Source organism: Myotis daubentonii, chromosome 11, assembly GCF_963259705.1.
Source record: "Myotis daubentonii chromosome 11, mMyoDau2.1, whole genome shotgun sequence".
Classification (NCBI taxonomy): domain Eukaryota; kingdom Metazoa; phylum Chordata; class Mammalia; order Chiroptera; family Vespertilionidae; genus Myotis; species Myotis daubentonii.
The window spans coordinates 61249387-61276047 of NC_081850.1; the positions used below are offsets into that span (position 1 = coordinate 61249387).

A 26661-nucleotide genomic window follows, 5' to 3' on the forward strand; every position below is an offset into this window, starting at 1 on the left:
CTGCTCTGTGTGTGACGGGGTAGAGCCATAACCTCCCCATCGGCCCTGCCCTGAGTGTGAGAGTGGCGGCGCCCCAATCCCCTGATCGGCCCTGCTCTGTGGGTGATAGAGGGCGGCGCCCCAACCCCCTGATCCGCCCTACTCTGTGTGTGACAGGGGGCGGTGCCCCAACTCCCCTATTGGCCCTACTCTGTGAGTGATGGGGGAGCTCCCCAACCCCCTGATTGACCCTGCTCTGTGCATGACAGGGTATGGAGCCCCAACCCCCCTGATGAGCCCTGCTCTGTGCGTGACAGGGGGCAGCGCCCCAACCCCCTGATTGACCCTGCTCTGTGTGTGACAGGGGGTGGCGCTGCAACCTCCCCATCGACTCTGTCTTGAGTGTGACAGGGGGCGGTGCCCCAACTCCCCAATCGGCCCTGCTCTGAGCCCGACCAGGGGCTGCACCTAGGGATTGGGCCTGCCCTCTGCCACCCGGGAGCAGGCCTAAGCCAGCAGGTCGTTATCTCCCGAGGGGTCCCAGATTGCGAGAGGGCACAGGCCAGGCTGAGGGAGCCCCCTCCCCCCCCCCCCGAGTGCACAAATTTTTGTGCACTGGGCCTCTAGTTTCATATAAATGGCATAAGACATGTGGATTTTTGTGTTTGGATTCTTTTAAATACAACATTTTCCAGGATAAGCCATGTTGTGATCGGTGTCAGTACTTCATTGCCTCATGGCTGAATAATATCCCATCGTATAGATACACCACATTTTGATATTTAGGTTGTTTGCACCTGCCGTCTACTAAGAGTAATGCTGTTATAGACATTTCTGTACAGTTCTCTTGGGTATATATGTGGGAGTGCAACGATTGCTCGTTTTAGCACTCAACATTGAGTGCCTATTCTCTACCAGGCTTTCTGCATGCTGTTCATTCATTTAACAAACATATACCAGATACTGGAAGTACAACCATGAACAAACATGCAAAGGTCCCAGCTTTCATATAGGTCACAGCAAAAAACCCACACACAGATGAGCAAATAAGATAATTTCAGATGAGGGTTGAGGACTATTTTAAAGTGTGAGGCAGGATAGAAAGAAGTTAGAGAAAACACCTGACGAGTGGAATGGGGAAGTAGGATCCGACATCACGGGATGGTAAATCACTAGGTCGACTCACCAGGATCCCCACCTCCACGCATGATCATAGGGAAACAGTCAGACAGGAAACCCCTGCAGGGTCACAGAAGTCAACAACAGCAACAAGGACTAGCTAAACCCAGATCCATCCAAGATGGAGAAAAAACTTGTAAGAGACTGGCCTCAAAGCTCATTATACCATCATCATAATGAAAACTGGCACAAGTAGAAGGGGAGGGGAGGCAGAGGAGGAAGAACACCATGATACTTTTTAGAACAGACCATATTAGGAACAAGACACACACACACACACACACACGCACGCACGCGCGCACACGCACGCATGCACGCATACAGAAGGCCGAGTCAGAACTCAGTGCCACAAAGTTTAGAAACAACCCAGCCTTGGAAACACATAAAATCCCAAGAACTGACTGACCCAGCACACAACTCACTCTCAAGTTCACCCATTCCACTTGTACTTTTGCTACTTTTACAGCGACGCCCTGAGACTTGCAACCAAAGGGGCAGTGGGCAGCTCAACCCCTGATCCTGTCTCCAGGAACCCGCATCCTAACTCTTTTTCTCTACCTGAACAAAACTGGCTTTCACTCTCACCATGACTCATTCTTTTCTTTTTTTTTAATAGATAAAAAATGCCTTTATTCCTAATATGTGTGCTAACAAATTTTGAAATTGTAGTACTAGTAAAACCCAGCTAATGGAGGAGCATTCTAGGGTCCTGCTTCTGGGAGCCAAGATGTCACTCCTCCAGCAACTCTATCTTTAGTTTTTCTTCAGCTGTTTTTTGTGATGTATGGAGAGTCGTTTTGGATTCCTCTGTATGACAGAGAGGTCGGACCGTGAGGAAGACCGGTAGCCCACATCCTCTGCTTTTATAGGCTTAATGATATGTCCTGGCTTGGTGACAACCTTGGGTGTAGTCAGCTTTTGGGAGGCTCTCTGGGTGTTCCATGTAGATCCTATAGGGGTCTGGATGGTCCTCTCAAATTGCTGATGGTGGGTAAATGGATATGGAAGCACTCGCACCTGGTGAGCTGCTGCGTGGATGTTTCGCTTCTCATTGATAATCACATTTGGTAAATTCTTGTCCTTTCTTGGAGGACCTTCAGGTGCTTTAATGAGAAACCGGCGTCTCTTCTTGGCACTGGGCTTCAGGCCCATACCGCCCCACTCGCCCCAGCCAGGCAGAGTCAGGTCCACGTCCTGTGGCTTACTCGCCTCCACTGCTTCTCTCTTCTCTTTCAAGAAATCTCTGATGACATCATCACCAGCAAAAGCTTCCTTTATCATTTGCTTTTGCTCTCTCTCTTCCTCTCTCTCTTGCTCATCTTCCAACTCCTCTATCGTGGGGACAGCCGAAGACTTCACGGAAGGAGATTTTGTGGTTAAGATGTTCTGTAGGTCAATCATTTGCTCCTTCGTTTTCTTGGGAGCACTAGGCTGATTATTCCTCTCCACCTGCTGCCCTTCTAACGCAGGCCTGGGAAGCTCCTCATTTTGAAAGCATCCTTCTTTGCTCAGTTCCTTTAGCTCCTCCAGAGTCTGTGCTCTCCCCGGCCTCTGTAGCAACAGGGGCTCCTCTTCTTCCCCAGAAGGTCCCTCTCTCTGGGTGGACAAAACAGTCCTCACTGAACCCATGTTTTGCTTTCTGCACTGATGGTTGTCCTTGTTGAGTTTCTGAGACAGTGCTCTCAGTTTGGATAGCACCTCCTGGGTGCTAGAATCTTCTGTTTCTTGTCTGCCCACTGGCTTGGTGTCCTGGTTGAGCCCCGACATTTTCCTAAGTGACTGACTTTCCTTAAATTCTTTCAACAAAATTTCTTCCTCTGCCACTGGTCTTTCTTCTTCCTCACTCTCAGAAGCCTCGTTGGCCATGGGCTCTGGAAGTTGTTCAGAGTCCTTCTGGATTTCAGCCTCTTTTGCGTCATCAGAGTGATTCCTGACCATCCAGGGGTTTGGTCCATCTGCAGTCATGTGTGCCTCATTCACTGCATCAGGGACAAGGAGATCACCCTCTTCTTCTTCACCTCCCTCTTCCTCACTCTCCTGGACTTTCTGCGTCAGTTCTTTGTTCCTGGCCAACTGATCCTGCATAGCCTGGCGAGCCTCCAGGTCATATTTGGTCATAATTGCCTTTGACTTTGCCCATTTTCCACTGTTCTGGTGCTTAAGGCTCATTCGCTCCATCATTCTGGCCTTTTCGAGTTTTTCCAGTTCCTCCAGCACAGCAGCAGGATTGGTCTTCCGCAGCTTCTCAAACTCTTTTAGGGATTTCTTGGCCTTTCCTTTCTTCAGAACTCTGTGATACTTTTTGCTCTTTATTTTCTTCTCTCTTCGAGCCCTGGCCTCATAGTAAGACTGCAGGGTCCGGGCCCTCTGAAGCTCTGCTCGGCGCATCTTAGCCATTTCCAGGCTCATGGCTTTGAGAGAGGCCCTTTCCACAGGAGTCAGTAAAGGGTCTGTCACTGGCTGCTTGTTCTTACAAAGGAGGTTAAAAATCTCCTGCTCCAGGGGTGTTCTTGCCTTCCAGCTGTTGAGCACATGCTCCATGGGAGCGAAGGCTGACTGCTCCTTTACCAGGGGGAAAACAAGCTGCTCTGCTTGTCGGTTCTTCTGAACGATGGGATCCCATTTGGAGAGCGCCTGTGAGGTTTTATTGAATGCCACTTCTCTGTGGATCCGCTCAACCTCTTCTTTGTTAAGGGGTAGCTCCACCGTCTTCTTTGATATGACTCTACTCAGTTGCTTTTTCACAGTGGCCAATGAGGATGAAGTTTTAACAGGTTCAAGCAGATCTGAAAGGACTAGCCTTTCTCCTGATCCTTTAGAACTGACCGTGAACTCTGACACCTTCAGACTAGCCTCAGATCTCTCAGCCAATTTCCGCCTATTCTTTCCATCAAGGGAACTGATTGCTTCCAGAAGCTTTTGATGCTTTCGCTCTCCACCACTGTCCCCCTCATCTTCACTGGTGCTGGAGGGGTAGTCATTTGACAAATCTTCTAGTTCTTCCTGTTCCCTTAGAGCCTGAAGGCTCTTCGCAGCCCGTATCCCCCACCATGACTCATTCTTGAATTCTTTCCTGTGAGAGTCAAGAGCCTGGAGGTCCTGGACCATTCTGGGGCAGGGCTAGTCCCGGATTGGAATGGGTCTGGGTGACAGGTGACTGGCCAGGGAAAGACTCTGTGAGCAGGAGACCTTTGAGCTGAGGCCTGAAATTAAAAAAAAAAAAAAAAGACCATCATGTTATGATCTACAGGAAAAACCATGAGACTATGTGGAGAAGGCATCTGAGCAGAGGGAACAGCAGTTGCAAAGGCCCTTAGAGATGAAGCTCTAAAATGTGCTCTCATCCACAGACCTCCCTTCCCGCCCATTTGAATTCTGATGCCCATGCCTGTGCTCAGCTGTGGACCTTATTCATCTGCCACGCCCAACCTCTTCTCCATCTTTGACCTCTCCCTCTCTATTGTCAACAGTTAATACAAATAAACCTCTGGAATTTCAAAATATTTTTAACCTACCTTTCAATCAACTGAACCATAAAATCCCTTTACATTGCAGCAAGAATTCCCTCCACCATCTAACTGTCACCTCAAACAGCTTCCCTCCAAGGCTTCTATATTTCTAATTATGACACCATCCAAGCACTCAGGCTCTACATTCCTCTTTCCCCCATTTCTTCCCCTACTCATTTGTTACAGAGACCTGCTGACTTTTCCTTTCATAACGTTTGTCGTAACAACACCTCCCTGTCCATTTCCAAAGGCACCCCACCCTAGTTTAAGGACGGATGACCTCAAGTTTGGATACTTCTTTCTAGCCCCACTGGTCTCCCTGCTCCCACTCCTCTCCTCCCAACACCCCACCCTCTGAGAGCCTCCCTGTGCTGCAGTAACTTTCCCAAATGCACAGTTGCCAAGAGCTCTTCTACTCATGCACATACGGGGTGAAATGCGGCTGGTTAAGCATACTGAAAAGAGACCAACAACCATATCCAAAGAGTGTTGTTGGTGACTAGTTGAGGCTGGAAGAATTCTGTTCTTCCAGGTATCCTGTTCAATTTTTGGTCAATGTTATGAGTGAAGTGCAGAGAAGAGATGCTAACCAAGTTGCAAATGACAAAAAGTCAGAGTGATGACAAATATGATAGGTATTTTTTTCCAACCTTCTAGAATGTTGGGTAAAAATGAGTAAGATGTTGGAAGGATAAATGAGCTTTTTATTCAGATTCTAAAAATCAATTGCATGCATGCCAGGCCAGGGGTATACTTGCTTAAAAACAGCTCCTGTGAACAATGGGGTAAGGTGACTCCTGGAGGAAAAGACGAGTCACAGGAAAGTGGTGTTGCAAACTCGGGAAGTAATTGACTCATTGTTCTGAGTTCCATGTAGATGATATCGGGACCACATTTGAAGAGGAATAATGATCAACTCCAGAGTATCCTTGAATGGGTAATCAAAATTAAAATACCAATTTTGAAAAACAGATATCACTATTTCCAAAATGGTAGATGGAGCATCAGATGAATCTATGTAATATCATTAAACTAAGGGCCAATTTTGTTCCAAGTCAGTAAAAAGCAATTACCCAAAAGATAGATAAGGTGAAAGGTCACTTTGGCAGGTTTAAAAACAATTGCAATTGCTTCTACATTTGAGTAAAGTTAAATATTTATTCAGCTATTTTTTCAAATTTAACTGAAAAAGCGGAAATCAACCCTATTGTCAGTTAGAGTGTGATAGAATTTGTAACCAAACAAAGGCAAAGCCATACTGTAATCCGCGCCCCCTCCCCCCCAAATTATTTCTGAGTGATTGTTGCCTTCTTGCCAAAGACATCTTCAGCCTCATTTTGTTCTAATTCCTGAACAGGATTTCTGAGATACCAAGCTGCTGAATTACTCCTACTCCCTAAGAGTATCTAATACAAAACTAGTTCCTATTTCTCTAGCTTTCCTTACAATCACCTCGTCAAAGCCCAAATTTTTTAATAAACCCCTCTGACACTCTCTTACCAAGACACCATATATTCTCATTCATTGGAGCAAGCTAAATAAACCTACATTTATTTAACTATAGGTATGTTCCTGGAAGTCTTTGGATGGTGGCATTGAAACAACAAATATTTGTTGAATACGTGCTATGTGCTAGGCACTGTACTAGGTGATGAAGGGAAGTAAAGAGTTGATTGCAGATAAGAAAATAAATGAGGCTGAATCAATTCCAGAGCTACTGATGACAGGGGGTGGGAGGAGGACCGGGGAGAAATTAGGAAAAAAGTCAAAGAAGTAGATGTTGGACAAGTTGTGTACCAGGGTACCTGGCTCACTCACACCTTCTACTGCAGGTCCCTGTTGAACAGGCATAGTCAGGCTCTGTACCAAGTGGCACACATAAGGGTGGACCCCAACCTCCAATGGGCTCTCCTACAGATTAGGAGCCCATCCCTTGGTGTGGAGCCCAGCCCTTGCTCAAAGAAGACGTGTTAGGCCAATTATATTCCTACCTCAGGATGCTGACCTAAAATTCACACAGGCCAGTTCCAGCTGTCAATAAAGTCAAAAGGATTATCAACAGTTCCCCCACTGTAGAGGGAACTGGGGGGGGGGGGGGGGGGCACTAACTACATGTGGAAACTGTGCAGGTGAAATACAGCTAGCCACTGGACTTAAGTTTTAACATTTGTATTTAACTAATTTGAATTTAAATGGGTGGCTCCTGGCTATAGTGCAACTCGAGTCTCTCCTCCCTACTCCTCCTGGACTTCAACAGCCACTCCAACCTCAGTGGCACTTGCTGTAGCTTTGTTTTTATACTTGTGTGAGTATTTGATTGTTTATCCCCCTCAGTAGATTGGAAGCTTCCTGAGACAGGGAACGTTCAGTTTGTTCATTTCCCTATTCTCGAAGCCTAGTACAGGGCCTGGCACAAAGTAGGTGCTCAGCATATGTATGTGCACAACTAAGTGACGAATATCCAATTAGGAGGTGCGTTTGTCAGTTCTCTGGAGAACAGAACCAACAGGAGATATACAGATACACACATACATATATATGTGTTTATATTTATATAGGGTGTCCCCCAAAAAGTATATATACATTTTGAATAATTATAAAGGCAGTGTTTATTAACATGCATTTCATTTTCAAAATTGAGCTATCAGCTGTGAAAGTATGTATACATTTTTGGGGATGCCCTGTATATAAAGACATTTAGTATAAGGACTTGGCTGACATGAAGATGAAGGCTGACAAGTCCCAAGGTCTGTGGGATGCGTTTCCAAGCTGCAGACGCAGGAGTCTGTGGTGCAGATCCAGTCTAAAGTCTGGCAGGCTCGAGACCCAGGAAGAGCCAATGTTTCAGTTCAAGTCCAAAGGCAGGAAGAAAGCCAACGTCCCAGTTAAAGGCAGTTAGGCAAAAAGCATTCTCTCTTATTCGGGAGAGGATAAGCCTTTTTGTTCTATTCAAGGCTTCAATGGATTGGATGAGGCCCACCACATTAGGGAGGGCAATTTGCTTTACTCAGATTTCAATGTTAATCTCACCCAAAAACAATCTCACAGAAACACCCAGAATAATGTTTGACCAAAGATATCTAAGTGCTCCTTGGCCCAGTCCGGTTGATACATAAAATTAATCACGGAGGGGGACCAGGGGAAATGGAATGTCTTTTTCTGAGTTTGTATTTAAGGAAAATTTTATTGTAATTAGGCAAATAGTTTAAAACAGAACTTAGGGAGTTGTCCCAACTTTGCCTGAATGCATCCCTTATCTCCTTCCTGGAAGGAGACAGGAAAGAACAAAAAGAACAGGATAAAATCCATCAACTCTGGCTCAGCACATGATTCTCTTCATGGGACACTGAGTACTGCAGGTGCTGCTGGGGTAATGGGCGTCCACTGACTCATCCTGAGATAAAGAGAGCGGAAGACACCCAAAAGCTGAGCTCTGGTGCCCTCAAAATTCTGAACCACATAAATCGGGGTGCCTGAACATTCATCCCTAGATATGGTCCCTGGTACCCCTGAAACTGTTGTTTTGCACAAGACTAAGTGTTTGCTATTTCAAAAACTCAAAGACTCTGGCCTCCAGCTTAGAAAGCTACTATCTTAATTCAATCTCTGGTAAAATGCTCACACTTTGTGCTTGGGACAAAAGGTCTGTGGCACGCGCCTGCCACCTGGTGGCAAGATGCTGAAAGATGTGCAAAAGGCTTTCACCCTAAGTTCTGACTTGGCCAAAATACAAGACAGAAAGGGCATGCTTTGGACTTGCATTAGTGAAACAGAATTATAGGTTAATAGAAGCAATAAACCTGGGAAAGAACTTAGTGATTACTGAGTCAACTACCACAATTTCCAGATGAGGAAACTAAGGCTTCGAGATACTTTGTGACTCACTCAAAAATTTATAGGAACTAAGTGACCAGAGCCATCTTGTCATCTCCAATCAAGTGTCATTGCCCCTCCAACCCAACTCTAAAATATAACTGTTTTTTTAATTTGAAAGCCACTAAAGACTTGGTTAATTGGCAGAACGGTTAGCAATTGAATACAATTATAAAGCAAACAAAAGGCCAATTTCATGATGCTAACTCTTTTGTAATGAGCACAGGTTTTTGTAAAGAGACTGTCTTTTCAGAAGTGACAAAACCCTGCCAGGGTTGAATCCTGAACTTGCTCTTTCAGTTTAAATAAACAGAGATGGATGTGCATTAGCAAAATCAAGCGAGTTATCAATTCCCTCTACAGGAAGGGGATGCCACCTTTTTATTTATGCTTTCGTTCATCAAATATGCATTAAACATTGCTATGCTGTGCTAGGTGCTGGGGATACCATGAGGAGAAAACAAATGAGATTTCTGTTCTCGTGGAGCTCACAGTCTGGGGGAGGAAGACCAACAAGCTAACATGCAAGTGCTGTGCCAGGTGGTGATGAGGATGCTGCACATGTGGTCAGTGAGCTAGGGCTGGAGGAGGCAAATGTCAATGGACCAGCAACAGCTGCTGGTCCTGGAGAGTCAGCAGTGTCTGAGGGAGCCAAATTCCAGGCATGGTAGGAGCCAGAGTAGCCAACAGGAATTGCTAAAAGGCAACCCTGCTAAAACTGGAGTTATGTCAAAGTGGGCATCAAGAAGATCCAGCCCAGCCGGAGAGGCTCAGTTGGTTGGAGCTTCGTCCTGTGCACCTTAAGGTTGCTGGTTCAATTCCCTGTCAAAGCACATGCCTGGGTTATGGGTTTGATCCCTGGTGAGGGCACATCTCACATTGATGTTTCTCTCTCTCTCTCTCTCTCACCTATTCTCGGGTGAGGATGAAAAAGAGAAGAAGATCCATATGGTCCATTATGCTTACTTGGCTGTGGAGAGCTCACCTCTGGAATGCCAAGAGCTGGATGAGGTTGTGGGCGGAAACACAAGGAAGGGCAGAGGGAGGCAGTAACAGAGGCTGGGCCCCTGAGTCCCAGGTCTGGGAAGCTGTCGACTGGGCTAAGGGAGGGAGAATATTAATACACATCTTGCCTGTCTGGATTGGCTCAGGGACTGGCATCAGGCTGAGCCAACAGGGAGGGGGTGCCAGCTCAGGCGGCTTCTGTGGTGAGGGTGCCAGCAGGGGCCAGATGGAAACTCTCACCGTAATGTTAATTCATTCCTCTGTGGTTTTCTGTTCAGACAAATGTTGGTCTCTTATGGGTTTAGCTTAAAGCTATTGGCTGTGTGGGGCGAAGGCCCCACATCCTTGATTTGCTTTAATTTCCAATTCCTTGGTCAGCTAAGTTTAAAGGAAGAGATGATCAAGGACCTGGCTACTAGAAAGGCACGATAACGCTTTATAGAGCTGGGGAGACATTGCTAGTTCCTTCCAGAGCTGAGGCACATCCTAGCCTGGGAAATTCATTCTCTCCTACTCCTAGTGCAACACCAGTCTGTGAGGCTTGAGGGCAGGCAGCGAGTCTCTGTCCTTCAACATGTCTAATCCAATATTTCCTTGGGAAGAACACTGACTCCTCCAGGTGGGAAGCAAAGCTTGGAGCAAAGATGGAAGACAGACTGGGTGACTCATGGTGTCACAGTGTCTTATCTGTCCATTGGACTGGGTCCCCCTGAGGAACTTCCCACACCGACACCTGCCCTGGGACATTGAGCTGGACCCTCTGAAGTGAACTTTGGTCCAAGTAGCAAGAGATCTGCTTCCACCAGAGCTTGGCCACAGACTAGCCCTGCACTCTGGGCTAGCTCTCACTCACTGACTCAGTTTCTCAGCTGCTCCTGAGATCATTTTTAATACTGGGAAGAAAAACTAGTGTCATGGCCAAGGATGAAAACATTATGCTGGATATTATATGTCGTCCAAGAGACAGTAAATTTAATGGCCCCAGAGTGGTTTCAGGCCTCGGCGAGGATTTTACTTTCCGAGCGCTGGAGAAGCTAGTGCCACCTTCTATTTCTGTTCCGCATCCGAAAAGTCATAAATAGTTAACTGCATGAGTCCTCCTTAAAAACCTCCTTGGAGCAGCTAGAAATAGCCTCAGGGGGCTCAGTGCATATTTCCTCAGGTCCTCCTCTTAATCCTTCAACATTGGTGGGGACAATTTACTGTTACTGTCGCCCACGGACTTGCAGAGACAAAAGCAGGGTCCCTTGGGAGGTAGAGCCTAGCATCAATTCTCTATATAAACACAGGGGGTGAGAGATGCCACCCCTCTTTGCCTTGGTTTCCCTGCTAGTAAAAGCAGGGGGTGGGGGAAGGTCCCCTCCCCAGGATGCTCAGGAATCTACCTTGAGTGGGAAGCTTCCACGGGTTCTTCAGGGCCTGCAGCAGCCAAGAGCTTTTATGAAAGTCAAGTCCACACTCATTATGTGCCTCTGCAGTGCATGTCACCCCGCCGTTTCCTACCTCCAGGCCGGCCCAGTGGCATGACCTGAGGCTGTCTATCTATCACACTCCTGATGGACAAGGGGCAGGAACAGCCAAGCCCAGCTCAGCGGCCTGCCTGCCCTTCCCAGCCATGCCTCTGCTTTCTTCATGCTTAACCGCAACAGTGGAAGCCACCTCCCTCTGACTCCCAGCGCATCTCCTTCAGGGAAACATCCCTGCAAACAGACAGAACACCAGCCCAGAGTGCTACTGCCAGCCCAGCACCAGCCCAGAGTGCTACTGCCAGCCCAGAAGGAAGGGCAGGGCAGCAATACCAGGCGGCCTCCTGCCCTCCGCCTTCTCTCCAAACCCTCCCAACAATACATGGTGATTAGCTGCATCTCGGGCCCCCTGAAACCCCTTAACCTGGAAAATCAGGCAGACTTTTCACGACAGCAATCAGCTCCCAGACACATCGAACCATAATGTGATTACGCCATTTACCAAAATGCAAAGAGAGATACTTGAGGCGTTTCTGATTAGGGCTGACATTATCCCTCTAATGGGCCACTGCATTAATCAAAGCTGTTGCTATGACTATGGCAATGGTGGGGAAATAACCCCAGCTTGATTCTGGGCCTACGAAACCCGCCAAGGAAGAGGTCAGCTTTGTCAGGGACACACCAGAAGAACCGCTTCTTCCTGCTCAAGAAGGGCTCTCTATTGAAATCGCAGCAGCAGCGAGAAAGAGAGGCCTCTGTTCTCTTTCACTACGTTGGGGTGTTCTGGTTCCTTTGCTCGAGATGACTTGATAGCATTGTCCTGGGAGGGTCTGGGGGTGGGGATATGGAGGCTGATTTGTGGGGCTGTCAGAGCCTTCTGCTTTCCAGAACTGTGTCTTTACTGCTGGAAGCCCCTGGGAATCATGGGGGTGGGGGGCAGGGTATGAGAACCCAGGGGTGAGTGCGAGGAGTGATGCATGGAAAAGCCCAGCTCTCCCCTCAGAATGAACTCTGGGCTCCTGCTGCTCTCTCCATTCCAGAGCCTCTAAGGCCTTTGGCAGAGACAAGCCGTACCATACACCCTATGACAGGCAGATGGAAAAACTGAAGTGGGAATGAAACAGACCTGAAGGGCCCGATGGAAAACCACTCCACCTCTGCTCTGTGCTATAGGGAACCCAGGAACCGCAGGGGAGGGGCGGGGAGACCAGGTGGTGGGCACCAGGTAGGACCCTCAGAACCTCCCTCTGGTAGTCAGCGGTACACAGTTCTATGGACCCAAGGCAGCTGGCTCAGGTGCAGGGGAAAGGGAGCCTGCAAGGTCAAGGTCAGGGACATGGCACACCTCCCCCCACTCCAGGGGCAGAGAGCACTGGAGCTGAACCAGGAACTGTCGGTCCCATCAAAGCCCTTCCAGAATTTCCTCTGGAGCCTCGGTTTGCCCATCTGCAGAGTGGGGGCAATGGCATCTGCTCTGCTGTCCTCCTGGGAGAGTAAAAGTTCAAATCACTTTACTTGGGGGACAGTGACCTGTAAACACTAGAGCACAGATCTTCAAACTTGCTGCACTTGGAGTCACCAAAGGAGTTTCTTAAAGTTCTGGTGCCTGGGCCCTGTATCAGACACTGGTTTCATCCCGGGGCGTGGGGATGTTTTGAAGCTCTCAGATATCTCACCTGGCGCCAAGGTTGAGAAGCACTGCTGTCAGAGAGCTGTGGGGAGCTGTACTTCCTCTTTGAGCATCATTCCCCATGTTTTTAATAATAAGAATTCTAAAAATAAAAACCTTTTGTGAGGATAAATGGAGAAAATGTATCTGAAAGTGCATAAGGTGGCACATTCCAGATGCCTAATTAATGCTTAAGGCCCTCGTTAGAGGCCACAGTCTCCGTTTCAGGGGAAAAGAGCCTTGTCCTCGGGCTGAGACCCCGGACAGCACCTCACCCCTTAGCCGTGTGACTGCAGGCACGTTACTAGCTAACAGGGAGCATCTGTGACACCTGGAGCCTTTCACATGTGTGATCTCTAATTACAGCGATAACCCAGTGATGGGCTCTGACCACCATCCCCACCCTCTGAAGCAACATCATAGGGGATTCAGGCCGTCAACGCAGGAGCTGGGATTTTAGTCCAAATTTGTCTTGTTCCAAACCTGGAGTCCTTTCTACGATCTGCTTGGTTAGAACTGACCCCAGTTTTGTCATTCACTGTGTACATGTACGAGGTCTTGGGCCACGGGTCTCCGTGTGTTATAATGAAAGCAAGTGTCAGAACTCTGCACACAGACTCTCACTCATTAGCAATAGGGGCACAAACAGGCCTGTGGCCTGCACTGCGAGCTCGGCAACATCCAGAATCATGGTCGCTGCGGGTGTCCAGCAGAGCCCTGCACGGGAGCTTCGCTCAGGGTGGAGGTGACACAGTTTAGCGCCAGGATGCAGGTGACCTTGTAGTCAGGCCAGGAGCAACAATCCTCTGGTGATCAGTCTAACAAATACAGGACCCATTTGGAGTCACAAGTTCATGGAGCCGCTCTATCCAGCTAGCCTGGGGAGACCGATCCTAAGGCTGCCAGAACATTCCAGCGTGGAGTTGACAGGGGTCTCTCCCAATGGCTGTGGGAAGGGGTAAAGGGGTTAGATCATTCACGGAGCCAACCAAGTATGTTGGTACTGTATTCATTTTCTAGGGCTGCCATAACAAAATACTGTAAACTGGGTGGCTTAAAGCAGCAGCAATATATTCCTTCTCAGTTCTGGAGGCCAAAAGTCCAAATGCACGGTGTCAGCAGGGCCCACTCCCTTGGAAGGCCTGGGGAAGGATCTGTCCTTGCCTCCCTCCCAGCATCCTCAGTGTTCCTGGGCTTGTCGCTGCATCACGGATCTCTGTCTCTGCTGTTACATGGCTGTCTTCTCTGTGCATGTCTGTGTCCCTGCCTGTCCTTTCTTCCCATAAGGACACCAATCATAACAGTTCAGAGGCCCACCCTAATGCAGTCTGACCTCAACTTAACAAATGACATCGGTGAAGATCCTATTTTCAAGTAAAGTCATATTCTTACGTTCCAGGTGGACATAAACTCAGGGACATTATATAAACTAGTACAGGCACCTAAACTGTGCCCAGCACTGTGGAGAGAGAAGACAAAGGTGAATGAACATTGCCCTGCATTTGGGTTGCTCACCCACAGAAGGGAGACAAGCAGGCAGGCGAGTGCACTGAGAGTGTGAAGGCACACTGCTGGTGCAGGACAAAGGAGGCATCCACCTACTTAACAGGGTCATGGCAATTTGTGAGCTGATTTCTGAAGGCCTGGCAGGAGGCAGCCAGGTAGAGGGGCTGGGATAGTAGCACAGAGGGAGGGATGTGGAGGTCCAAGGGTCATAGGTGGAGAAAGACTGCTTCATTGAGACAGGACTGTGGGGTCTGAGAGGGGCTAAAGGGGACAGATGAAGCCAAACTATTGGACAAACATGTGCCAGTTTAAGAAAGTTGTAACTTAATCCTGGAGAGCTCAGGGAGCCTTTGTCATATTTTCAGAAAGGAAGAGATGTAGTAATATTTGCATGTTAGAGCAATTACTCTGAAACTATAAAAAGGATACACTGGAAAGGTTAAGATTGGAAATGGGAAATCTAAGTAACAGACAAGGAATGATAAGGTTCTGGCATATGGCAGCCACCATGGGGATGGAGAGAAGGGAACTGATTTAATATTTATGCAGAAGGGGGAATCAGCAGAGTTTGTTGACAGATGGAATGTTGGATGCAAAAAGGACTCGGTAATAGCATTCAAGGTGGTGTGTCTTTTTGTTTTAATTTCATTTCTTGAGGTCATCCATGACCTATTTGGGAATGGAACAAGGACAGAATCCTGGAGAGGGTCAACATTTCAGGAGCATGAGGAGAAAAACCAGCTAGGAAAGAATTGAGAGAACAAAATAGTCAAGACAGGGAAACTGGAACTATACATTCAGCAGACATTATCCAGGGCCCTGTCTGAGCTAATGCCCAGGTAGGGGTTCTAGCCTGAGGAGGATTCCCGGGAAGAAGGACCCAGGGAGGCTTGGAAACCCCGGAATGAGGTGGAGTGGGGACCAGGACTAAATAACTTTATATTGGGCAACTTGCTCCAAGAACAATGGGATCAGGGCGGTTTATTCGTTCAGTCCACGAGGGTGACCAACTGTCCCTTCTGGGTTGCCCAGGGCAGTTCTGGTTTTAACACTGAAAGCTTGATGTCTCAAAAAATCTTGCTGTCCCGGGAAAAGCGGGATGGTTGGTCACCCTGGTTAACAAACATTTCCTGACCATCTGCCGCATGCCACTTCCTGAGTTGGATGGTACAGAGATGAATAATGCCTGGAGGGGTGCTTAAAACTGTTGAAGGGAGGTTAAGTTTCCTTCTCCTCTCTCTTACTGCCAAGGGCAAGTTAAAGGGCGGTAGTTTGGATATAACTTGGGCCAGGGACTGAAAAACACCCTTAGCAAAACAAAGCTGTGGTGTGAGTTCCTAAGAGAGTCTGTTGATAGGAGAAATTCTACCTTCTTGTATAAAATTGAGAGGGGCAAGAAGTTATGCTTAGTCTGTGTCAGTTTTCAAAATAATTGTGTTAAGAGGGGAAATAATTTCTCTTATTAAGCTAAGGACAGCCCGCAGGATAAAATGTGCTTGGTTTTAGAAGCCACAGAGAGGACCAGCTGTAACTGGGAGAGAGAACCGCTGGCCAGCCCCCTCTTCAAGCCTCACCCTTGCCAGCCCCCACTTCAACCCCCAGCCTTGCCCCATGTGTTAGTCTCCTCGGGCTGTTGTAACAAGTGACCAGAGTGTAGGTGGCTTAACACAATAGAATTCGTTTTCTCCCAGTTCTGGAGGCGAGAAGTTGGAAATGAAGCTGTCGGCAGAACTGCACCCCTGGAGGTTCGGGGGAACTGCTCCTCGCCTGCGCCAGCCTTGGTGGCTGTGGGTGTCATTTGGTGCTCTTTGACTGATGCTGCATGACCCTGATCTCTGCCTCTCTCTCGCATGGCCTTCTTTGTGTTTCTTCACACGTCTTCTTCTGTGTAACCTTCCCATGCCTTCTCCTGTAAGGCAGCTGTGGGTGCACTTAGGGCTCACCCAGGTAATCCAGGATGATCTCATCTCCAGATCCTTACGTTATAATTGCATCTCCAAGACCCTTTTTCCAAATGAGGTCATATTCATGGTTCCAGGGATTAGGAACTGGACATTATCTTTTTGGGGGAAGGGGAGTCACGATTCACCACACTACACCCTCACTAATCTAATCTAATCTAATCTAATCTAATCTAATCTAATCTAATCTAATCTGAGCTCAATTCCCCTCTTGTGTGATGCAAGGGGCAAGGAGAGGCCCGGGCCCTGACAAAGACACTCTCCCTCAGTCCCAGCTGCACATGAGCATAAAGCCACTGACAGGCCCTCGGGTGTGGCTGTCCAGCTCCCACATTGCACAAGCCCTGGCTGAGGGGTAACTGGAGAAGATGCTGAGATACCGCCTGCCCTCTGCAGGCCAAGCCATGTGTCCTGTCAGCACTGCACCTCTGCGAGAAAGGGACTTCCCAGTCCCAAGCAGGGTACCTGCTCATAGGAGGGCTCCTTTTTCTGGTTTGAACAAAGGTGCCACATAGGCTCTGGGAGAACCTGGCCATTGACATTCATTACCCCAACTGTGTTTACAGTGGTCAATTAGGGGTGATGGTATAAACTAGTTACTAAAATTTTTCAGGGCCATGCAAACCTGCCAGACATCAGGAGAGGTTGAGAGGGAAGCAGTGGCATGGAGAGGGAAACAAGGGGAGCACTGCAACAGGCAGGCAGGCAGAGGAGAGGGCTGCTGGAAGTAGGTCCACAAGCTGGACAGCCTCCATGTGGGCACACCCTCCGTCCTTCCCCACTGCCTTCGAAGCAGTGAGGCCTCAGCCCTTCTGCGATGGAGCTGAGGGGAGATGCAGATACCCCTGCCCCACGGCCTGTAAGATTTTGAAGTGATCACCAGTAAACACCTGCTTGAATGTTCACTGGGCACCAATATGCCTTTGCTTTGAAAAAAGCTGAGTGCTGTGGTGCCTGAGCCAGATGGAGAAGAGCAGCAGCATCCTCACTGTGGCCAACTGAGTGCCCAGCAGCAGATACCCACAGACAGTGACCCATCTGGAAAAGGGTAAGACCAAACCGCTTAACCTGATCAAAGAGCAGCCAGACACCCATCCTACAGGACAAGGGGACAGGGAGAAGGGGCCTCTCCTTTCTGCAACCTCCAAGCCTTTCTATGTCCACTATTTTATTGGATCCTCACATCAATGGCCCATGATAAGCCCATTTTACAGATCAGGAAAATAAGTCTGAGAGAGGCAATGGTATTGCTCAGAGGCAGGGGTCCATTCTCCTGATCCGTTTTTGCCATTTAAAGTCGTGATTTTCTAACTCCTGCCTTTCTATTAAAGACATGCTGAGAATCTGAAGGCTGGGTTCCAATCTAGACTCCCCCTTGCAGAGGTCTGGGGCATGCCATTTAACCCTGCAGCAGCATTTACTCTGTAAATAAAAGGAATAACAATTATCTCCCCCATGATGTCACCATGGAATAAAATGATTAAAAAGCAATTGCTAACAACTGAAATCAAATACATAAGGAGAGTAAATAACTGTGTTCTAATTATATCTAGGGATTTAGATATAATTTTAAAAGAAGACCAATCCCTGGATATCCATAAAGTTAGAGGGAGTCATTAGTGAGATGGAAAGAAGAGTGAATTTTCTTGATGGTTTTGCTAGTAAGAAAAAGAGTTGATGTGTATTGTTTGTCAAAAAATGATACTTCCAGAAGCATGTGGAAAATTAATCATTAAGACTCTCTTACAGCCCAGGCCCACTTACTATGTTCTCTGTGTGGGGGTACAACAACCTGCAAGATGACATTACGGTGACTACTCAGTGACTCATCAGGGTCACTGCCCCAGGAGATTTAGAATCTGGTGCTTATTCATGTCTTCCTTTCAGTAAGGTTTATTATCTCTTATGTTTGCCAGTGGCTAATGAGAGGTGATGGTACAACTAATAGTTAAAATTTTCCAGAACCATGTGAAATATTTATTTTGAGAAGAGGGGGAAATTACAGCTCCATCTTTGGCAGCAGAAGGGACACATTGTGATTTTAACAAACGCTGTGGCTGCTGGTCCTTAAGAGTTCAGGATCAGATCAATATAATTTGATGAACAAGAACAGATCCAGAGACAAATGGCAGGGAAGGGGTAGGGGGGAGAGAGCAACCAAAGGACTTGTATGCATGCATATTAGCATAACCAATGGACACAGACACTGGGGCGGTGTGGGGGCTTGCCCGGGATGGGAATGGCTGGGTGTGTGTGTCGGGGGGAGGGGGAGGGGGTCAACCGGGGAAAAGAAGACATATATAAAACTTTAGACAATTAAAAAAAAAAAGGAGTTCAGGATCAGTTTAATATGCAGTGATTGGCTGACAGTGTGGGCCTCTGGAGCTGAGATGCTCATCTCACTCTCATCCCCAGGAACATGCTGACCACAGCTCATGCTTTGTGGCTTTAAATTTCCGTGGCCTGGGTTTGGTCCATGAGGACTTTTTCTCTTTCATAATCCTTAACCATAGCAAGATGGGATAAACCATGGGCGTGCCAAATTGAGCAAGGCTCACTGGGATGTCAGAGGCAGGGAGACCAGAGCGGATGAGCTCCATGGGACAAGAAAAAGTGCAACCTGTACGTAACATCAGGAGAGGTGATGCTTAGAAATTCAGATTCGCAATCCTGAGAAGTCTGACAACACATAACCAAGTCTCAGAACCTAGAATGGGGGTCAGATTGAGACTGGTCTCTAGGGAGGGAGAAAGGAGAGATGGTAGAGGAAGAAAAGAATCAAGGCTGGGTCTCAGACACAAAGAGTACCCAAGCAGCACTGAGGCAAATGCTGCATCCTAGAGACCCGGAATTGGACAACTCCCTCTCGATGCAGCAACCTTTACCTTCATAACATGTTGTTGGACTGAGCAGCATCAAACTCACTCAGCACCCATTCCCATTCAGAGTGGCTGGAAACAGACATTATAATCCGAAGCTCACTTGCAGCTAGGGCTTGCTATCCAAGTTAAGTTCCACCAATTAAAGTGCTCATGTCAGAGTTGAGAGGGGAAGTGAAGTGGAGACCATTTCCTGCTGTTTTACTGTTTCTTCAGGGAAGAAGCATCATGAGGACAGACTGGCAGCCATCAGATGAACCTCTCTGTTCATCTGTTCATGTGAGGACTGGGATTGGCCCACCTCCCTGCTCCTGTCCTCTGAAATCCACCCTCACATCCACCCCAGAAACCACGCTTCCCACTGGCTAGGAATTCTTTCATTTTCCATAATTCTCATAATGAAACAGGCTTTCTTATTATTGGCCCCATTTTGCATTTGAGGACATTGAAGCTTAAAGCAATTATGTAATTTCCCCCAAATCAAGTAAAGGGCAGGCTCTCCTGCCTGACTTATTGTGCATGTACCATGTGCCACTTGCCAAGCTAGGACCTACACAGAGGCTATTTCACACACTCCTCACTAGAAAGGCAATGCCAGCACCAGGTTTTCAGGGGCGGGCTTGGCTTAGATCAGCGGTTCTCAACCTGTGGGTCGCGACCCCTTTGGAGGTCGAACGACCCTTTACAGGGGTCGCCTAAGACCATCGGAAAACACATATATAATTACATATTGTTTTTGTGATTAATCACTATGCTTTAATTATGTTCAATTTGTAACAATGAAATTGGGGGTCACCACAACATGAGGAACTGTATTAAAGGGTTGTGGCATTAGGAAGGTTGAGAACCACTGGCTTAGATGGATCTGATTAAGAGAGCTTCATCATTGGATTTCTTTTTTGTTTGTTTGTTTATGATATGCTTTTGTTGATTTTAGAGAGAGAAAGGGAGAGGAAGAGAAACATTGATGTAAGAGAGAAACATCAGCTTCCTCCCACATACACCCCAACCAGTGATCAAACCTGCAACCTGGTATGTGCCTGGACCAGGAATCGAACTGGACAGGATGAGGCTCAACCAATTGAGCCACACCTGCCAGGGCTGGATTTCTTTTCAATGGTGTTCTCATTATCTCTAATAATTAGAATTGCCAGAGAGAAAACAGAACAAGAATACAAGTTAAATTTGAATTTGATATGAATAATTATGTAGTGTAAGTATGTCCTAGGCAATATTTGAACACTAGAGGCCTGGTACATGAAATTCATGCATGGGTAGGGTCCCTAGGCCTGGCTGGTGATCAGGGCCGATCGGGGCCTTCCTTTCCCCAGCTGCTCGCTGCTGGCTGGGGCCTTCCTTTCCCCGCTGCCAGCCGGACCTTCTTCCGTTCTGCAAGCCCCCCGCCCCCCGTGGTAAGCCCACGTCATAGCAAGCAGTTGAACTCCCAAGGGAACAATTTGCATATTAGCCTTTTATTATATAGGAGGATACTTAGACTAAAAAATTATGTGTTGCTTATCTGGAATTCAAATTTACCTGGGTGTCCTATGGTTTTGTTTATCAAGTCTAACAAGTGTAATAATAATTAACAAACCCTCTCAAGAAAACAGAGAATGTTGTCCAAAGCTATATACAGAAAGAATGTTTAAGCATTGCCTAAGATGCAAAGCCAGGAATTTTTCATTTGTTTGTTTGTTTATTTGTTTAATATATTTTTATTTATTTCAGAGAGAAGGGGAGAGGAAGAGAGACAGAAACATCAGTGATGAGAGAGAATCATTGATCAGCTGCCTCCTGCACACCCCACACTGGGGACCAAGCCTGAAACCTGGCCATGTGCCCTGACCAGGAATCAAACCGTGACCTCCTGATTCATAGATTGATGCTCAACCACTGAGGCACACCAACCACGCAAAGCCAGGAATTTTTATAAGAAAGATAACAATAACAATAATAGCTGATTTACTGAGTACATTTCTACTTGGCAGACATGTTCCCAAGGCCTTTAATGTAGTAACTTACTCTAATCTCTCTAACCTCACAATAAGCCAATGGGTAGGCACCACTGTTATTTCCGTCCTACATACAATGAAGACTGGGAGAAACTTGTGGAGGACAGACAGCTAGCAAGCTGAAGGACTGGGATTTCAGCCACGGTGGTCAGTTCCTGATACTAGGTGCTTAACCCATTCTCATAAAAAGTAAGATTCAATTGCCAAATTATACAGGAAATATTCAACTCAGGTTTACACAAACGTTACAAATTCCCTCTTCATTTGTTCTTTTCCAGTTACCACCAACCTAGGCCCATTTGAGTCCTGAATAGGCATCATACCCATTTCCTCCTAGTCTGGCAGCAACCTAACCAGAGCATGTATTTTTAAGCTACAATTTTCTTATTAAAAAGTATTGCATGTTAACCTTTTAAACTTTTGGAATACAAAAAAGAATACAGAAAACTATAGAAAGCATAAAAAAACTTAAAATCACCTTAATTTCTACTTTAATAGTCTTCCTATAGACACATATACTTATTTTTTAAGACTGTCTGAATCATAGCATACACACTGTTTTGTGACTTCAATCAATAGCTATTGTGAACATTTCTTCTTTTTCACAAGTGGTTTTTGAGAATGCTAAGGACTGAATTGTCCCCACAACATTCATATCTGAGGCCCTAACCCAGAGTGTGACTGTATGTGGGGGAAGGAAGTAATTAAGGTTAAATGAGGTCATAAAGTCGGGTGCTAATCCAATGGGATTAGTGCCCTTATAAGAAGAGATACCAGAGAGTTGGCTTGCTGCTCACTCCGCCTCCTAAGGACACAGCAAGAAGGCGGCTCTCTGCAAACCAGGAAGAGAAACATCACCAGATCTTGATCTCGGACTTCTAGCCTCCAGAACTGCCACAAAATAAATTTCTATTGTTTAAGCACCCAACCTGCTGTTTCGTCATGGTAGCCTGAGCTAATATAGAGAGTGTGAGGGTGGAACCATTCCATCTGATGGATATACCAACATTTATTCAACAAATTCTCTATTGCTAATTCTCCAAATTGCATTCAAATCTGCACTTTCACAAGTATCACCTATTAAAAGTATGAGAAGTAACCTTTCCTGGCTCGTTACTGAAGACAGATTTCTAGAGGCAGAGCCACTGGTCAAGTGATCCACCGTCCCACTTTGCCCTGGGCTGTCCTGGTTTTTGCACTGAAAGCCCCATATCCCGAGAAACCCCTCTGTTCTGGCAAACCAGGGCAGCTGGTCACAACATCCCAGGTCAGAGGCAATGCACTTCCTTCTTACACACACCACTGATCACCCACCAGACATGTGCTATTTCCACACCCACCATGAGTTTCCCTTCCAGGTATAGAACCTCATCTGTAATTTACATGAACTTGCATCAGCATAGATAGTGAGAAATATGAGGTGTAAATTAAAATATTCCCTAGAAATGGTTCATTAATATGTGAAGTGCCCTAATCAGGAATACACATTCCAGAGGTGGCTGGTTAGCATTTGAAAGACCCTAATCAGGAGCCCCCTCTACTCCAGTGCCTGCACAAGCACTGTGACAAGTGCTTGCCTTAAATAACCACTACCTGAAGCTGCAGACTGATCTTGTTAATTAGCACAAAGGGTATTAGCAATAATGATTCACTGGTGAAATGTGAGTTATTCCAGAACCACTCTGACTTGAATTAACAGAATATTTTTAAAAATCTGGTATCAAAACCAGCAACCTAACACCTTTGGATTAATACTTGAGGTGAAGAATTTCATTTAATCCTATCAGCCCTACATTTATCAGAGGTTTGAAAATGCATGTGTGTGTGTTTTGGGCAATCCCGATGGCCAGAGAAGTTTAGCCAATAATCAGGACCCTGTGGCATTTTTGCCTCAAAGTGAACCTTCTGGGTTGGAGAACCCCAAGAACAAAGGGTCTGCACTTCAAAACAGATCCAAAGTCTTTGTGTCTGTTTTCTGTTATTGTGTTGGGCTTTGTTTGTTTGTTATTTTGTTGTTAATGTGGCTGAATCTGGTTCAGGACTTGCTTGCATTGTAACACATCACCCAGAAGTGAGGTTTTGAGAAAGGAGACCAGTTGCCCTCACCCACCTTTAATCATTGGAAAGCATGAATATTCAACAAAAAGAAGCTGATCCTTCTGAACAGGCAAATCACCTGGGTCAGGCCACAACAACGGGTATCTTTAAAATTTGCTTTATCTAGTTATTATCCCTTTCAGTGCTATTAAATACCAAAAAAAAAAGAAAGAAAAGAAATGCAGTGAAAATGAAACTAGCAAATTCCTCTGTTTTACTTAAACTAATGCATACGCCAAAATTGTCTGATGCTACTGTTTGCTGAAAAATATGCCTGACAAATGTGACAGTGTGTACATGCACATTCGATACTCGAAGAGGCAGGCTGAAACTCAGAAGCAATGCCACTGCCGGTGGGGAAGAGAACCCCTCCAAAGAGAGGCCTCTCCTCTTCCTCCCTCCTCCCTTCCCCCCACCCCACTACCAGAGAGGCTTGTCTGGTAGAGGGCAGATGCCCACAGCACAGGATCTCAAACTCCACAGGACCTCAGAACCTCCTGGTGGGTCCTTAAAATGCAGATCACTGGGCCTCACCGCCATTTCTGATTCAGGAGGGCTGAGGTGGAGCCTGAGAATTTGCATTATTAACAGGTTCCCAGATGCTCCTGGGCCTGGAAATACACTTTGAGAACCACTGCTCTGGTTTTCAACCTTGACTGCACATTAGAATTACTTGGGAGATTTTAAAAGGATGAAGACTTGACCTTATTAACCTAATCATAGGAGTAATATTCCAACCTATTCGTTGATCCCACTTTTATTGGGGTGGGGTTAGATTACATGGGATATGTCCACAAGGGGGCAGGAATCTTGGGAGGCATCTGCCTACCACACCAAGGAACCTAACTCTGACTACAAGTTCGTTCATGGTGATCTCTGACTTAAAAGGTAGCAATACTGTTCAGCTATCATTTTGAACCTGAAATTTGTGCATAGACTACGTCAAGTCAGTTCATAACACTAGGATAGGAAACCAAAGGGGCAGAACTGCCGGAAGACTTCTGAGCACCATCCATACCATCTGGGTGCATCGTCCCCTTATTCAGTAACAAAGACATTCGCGAGCCTCTCCAACCAAAAGACAGGGGGAACTTGATACCCAGAAGAGTAAAAAGAAGCCCATTTGCTCAATGATCTGTTCACCAAATTTGAACTACTTGTTCAATGACCTATTCCCAAATTATAACAACTTTACCCATTTATTAAAATTTATCCTAAAGAATATTCTGCTTAAATATATTCAACAAATTTAATATATTCTGTCCTATAGAGAAATTACTAACATTTCCCCCTTTCTATTAGAAGCAAAGAATACTTGCTAAGTGAGCAAATGGAAGATATTTTCATTATCTATACTTTAGAGCACCTCCTGCCTCAGGAGTCCAATTTAAATTATACCTTCAGAAAAAAATATCAGAACAGTTAGGGACCTAGGATTCACACTCAACTGAAATATTTCTATGAACTACAACAGGTTGATATGCACCCTGAGGAGGTGACTTTACAACCCCAATTATCCTTTAATTTATATGAATTTCCCATTTTTTTTATGTACTTTTATTGATTTCAGAGAGGAAGGGAGAGGGAGAGAGAGAGAGATTGAAACATTCAATGAGAATCATTGATCGGCTGCCTCCTGCTCGCCCCCTACTGGGGATCAAGCCCATAACCCAGGTATGTGCCCTTGACCATAATCAAACCTGGGACCCTTCAGTCCACAGCCAACACTCTATCCACTGAGCCAAACCAGCTAGGGCTCTTCCCATTATTTTTTAAAGCTTTTACTCAAATTATCAGGATTATTCAGTCATTCATTTGTTGAATAAATATATTTTGAGAACCAATTATATGCCAGGTGCTCAATATGGAAAGACAACAGTAGACCACAGAAATTTCCTCCTTTGTGGCATTTTCAGTATAGCAGAGACATGGATAGTCAACAAATAACCCCAAATTAATACATACTAGTAATTGTAAATTCTGATGACTAATAGGAAGGGAAAGTATAAGAGAAAAATAAAACCATGTGGTTCTGATAATTAAAGAATGGAAATCATGAGTTCAGACACTTTCTCTTTCCTTCTACCTCTACAAAGGAAATGAAGTCACTGTTTTGAAGACATATCTGTACTCCCATGTTCACTGCAGCATTATTCATCATAGCCAAGACATGGAAACAACCTCAGTGTCCATCAACAGGTGAGTGGGTAAAAAAAAAAGTGATACTATTCAGCTATAAAAAATAAAATCCTGACATGCCTCGCATGCTCAGTGGTTAGAGCGACAGCCTGTGCACCAAAGGATCGACAGCTCGATTCCCAGTCAAGGTACCTCAGTTGCAGGTTTGATCCACATGTGCAGGAGGCAACCAATCAATGTGTTTCTCTCACATCAATGCTTCTTTCTCTCTACCTCCCTCTCTTTCTACCTTCCACTCTCTAAAAATCAATGGAAAAAATATCCTCCAATGAGGACTAACAAAAAAATGAATAAATAATAGGTGGGTGAGCCTTTAAAAAAAGAAAAAAAAATTCTATCATTTACAAAACATGGATGGACCTTGTACTAAGTGAAATAAGTCAGGCAGAGGAAGACAAATACTGCATGATATACTTATATGTGGAACCAAAAAAAAGCCGTATTTAGAGAATCAGAGAGCAAAGTGATGGTTGCCAAGGGCTGGGGGATGGTTGAAATGGGAAGATGTTGGTCAAAGGGCACAATCTTCTAGTTATAAGATGAGTAAGTTCTGGGGATCTAATGTACAGCATGGTGATGATAGTTAACAATACTGCATTATATGCTTCAAAATTGCTAAGAGAGATCTTACATGTTCTCACCACTCACACAAAAAATGTAATTATGTGAGTGATGGGTATGTTAAGTGATCTTACTGTGGTAATCATTTTGCAATCCATATGTGTATCAATCATCACACTGTATACCTTAAACTTACCCAATGTTATTTGTCAATTAGATCTCAATAAAGTTGGGGGTGGGGGGAGGAAGAAACACCTACCTTCCTGAGATATGCAAAGGACAATTAGGAATGCAGCCACCTATCTGAGGGATAAGGGATCTACTTAATCAAGTTTATTTCGGGGGAAAAAACCCCAGGTCAGCTGCGTGACCATGAGCTTCCACTCACCTCATTTCATCTAGAAAAACTAGAGCCCCGGCAGTGCCCTCGGTGGTCCCGGATCTGTCTCTTGCTTCATCAGTGTTTGGATGGGACAGACCCAGGGACACCCCTTCTTCCAGCCTCTGGCCACTCTCCTGCATCTTATCCAGTCACCACCTTCAGAACCACCTCTGAGACCAGCCAACACACAGGGTTTTTTTCTACCTTCACTCCTTATTGCTGAACAACCATGAGCTCCCAAATTCGTCAGAATTATTCCACCGAGATGGAGGCTGCGGTCAACTGCCTGGCCAGCCGCCTCTGCGGGCCTCACACACCTACCTCTCTCTGGGCTTCTATTTCAACCATGAGATGTGGCTCTTGAAGGCGTGGGCTGCTACTTCT

General features: G+C 46.1%; 1 protein-coding gene across 1 annotated transcript; it reads right to left on the reverse strand.

Annotated features, from left to right (window-relative positions):
• Positions 1-612: 612 nt before the first annotated feature.
• LOC132212237 (U3 small nucleolar RNA-associated protein 14 homolog A-like) lies at positions 613-26661 on the reverse strand. The gene is made up of 2 exons (XM_059657578.1): positions 26599-26661; positions 613-4361 (listed from the first exon to the last, which is right to left on the reverse strand). The coding sequence occupies exon 2, from the start codon at positions 4264-4266 to the stop codon at positions 1912-1914; it is 2355 nt and encodes a 784-aa protein (XP_059513561.1). The 5' UTR covers positions 4267-4361; positions 26599-26661; the 3' UTR covers positions 613-1911.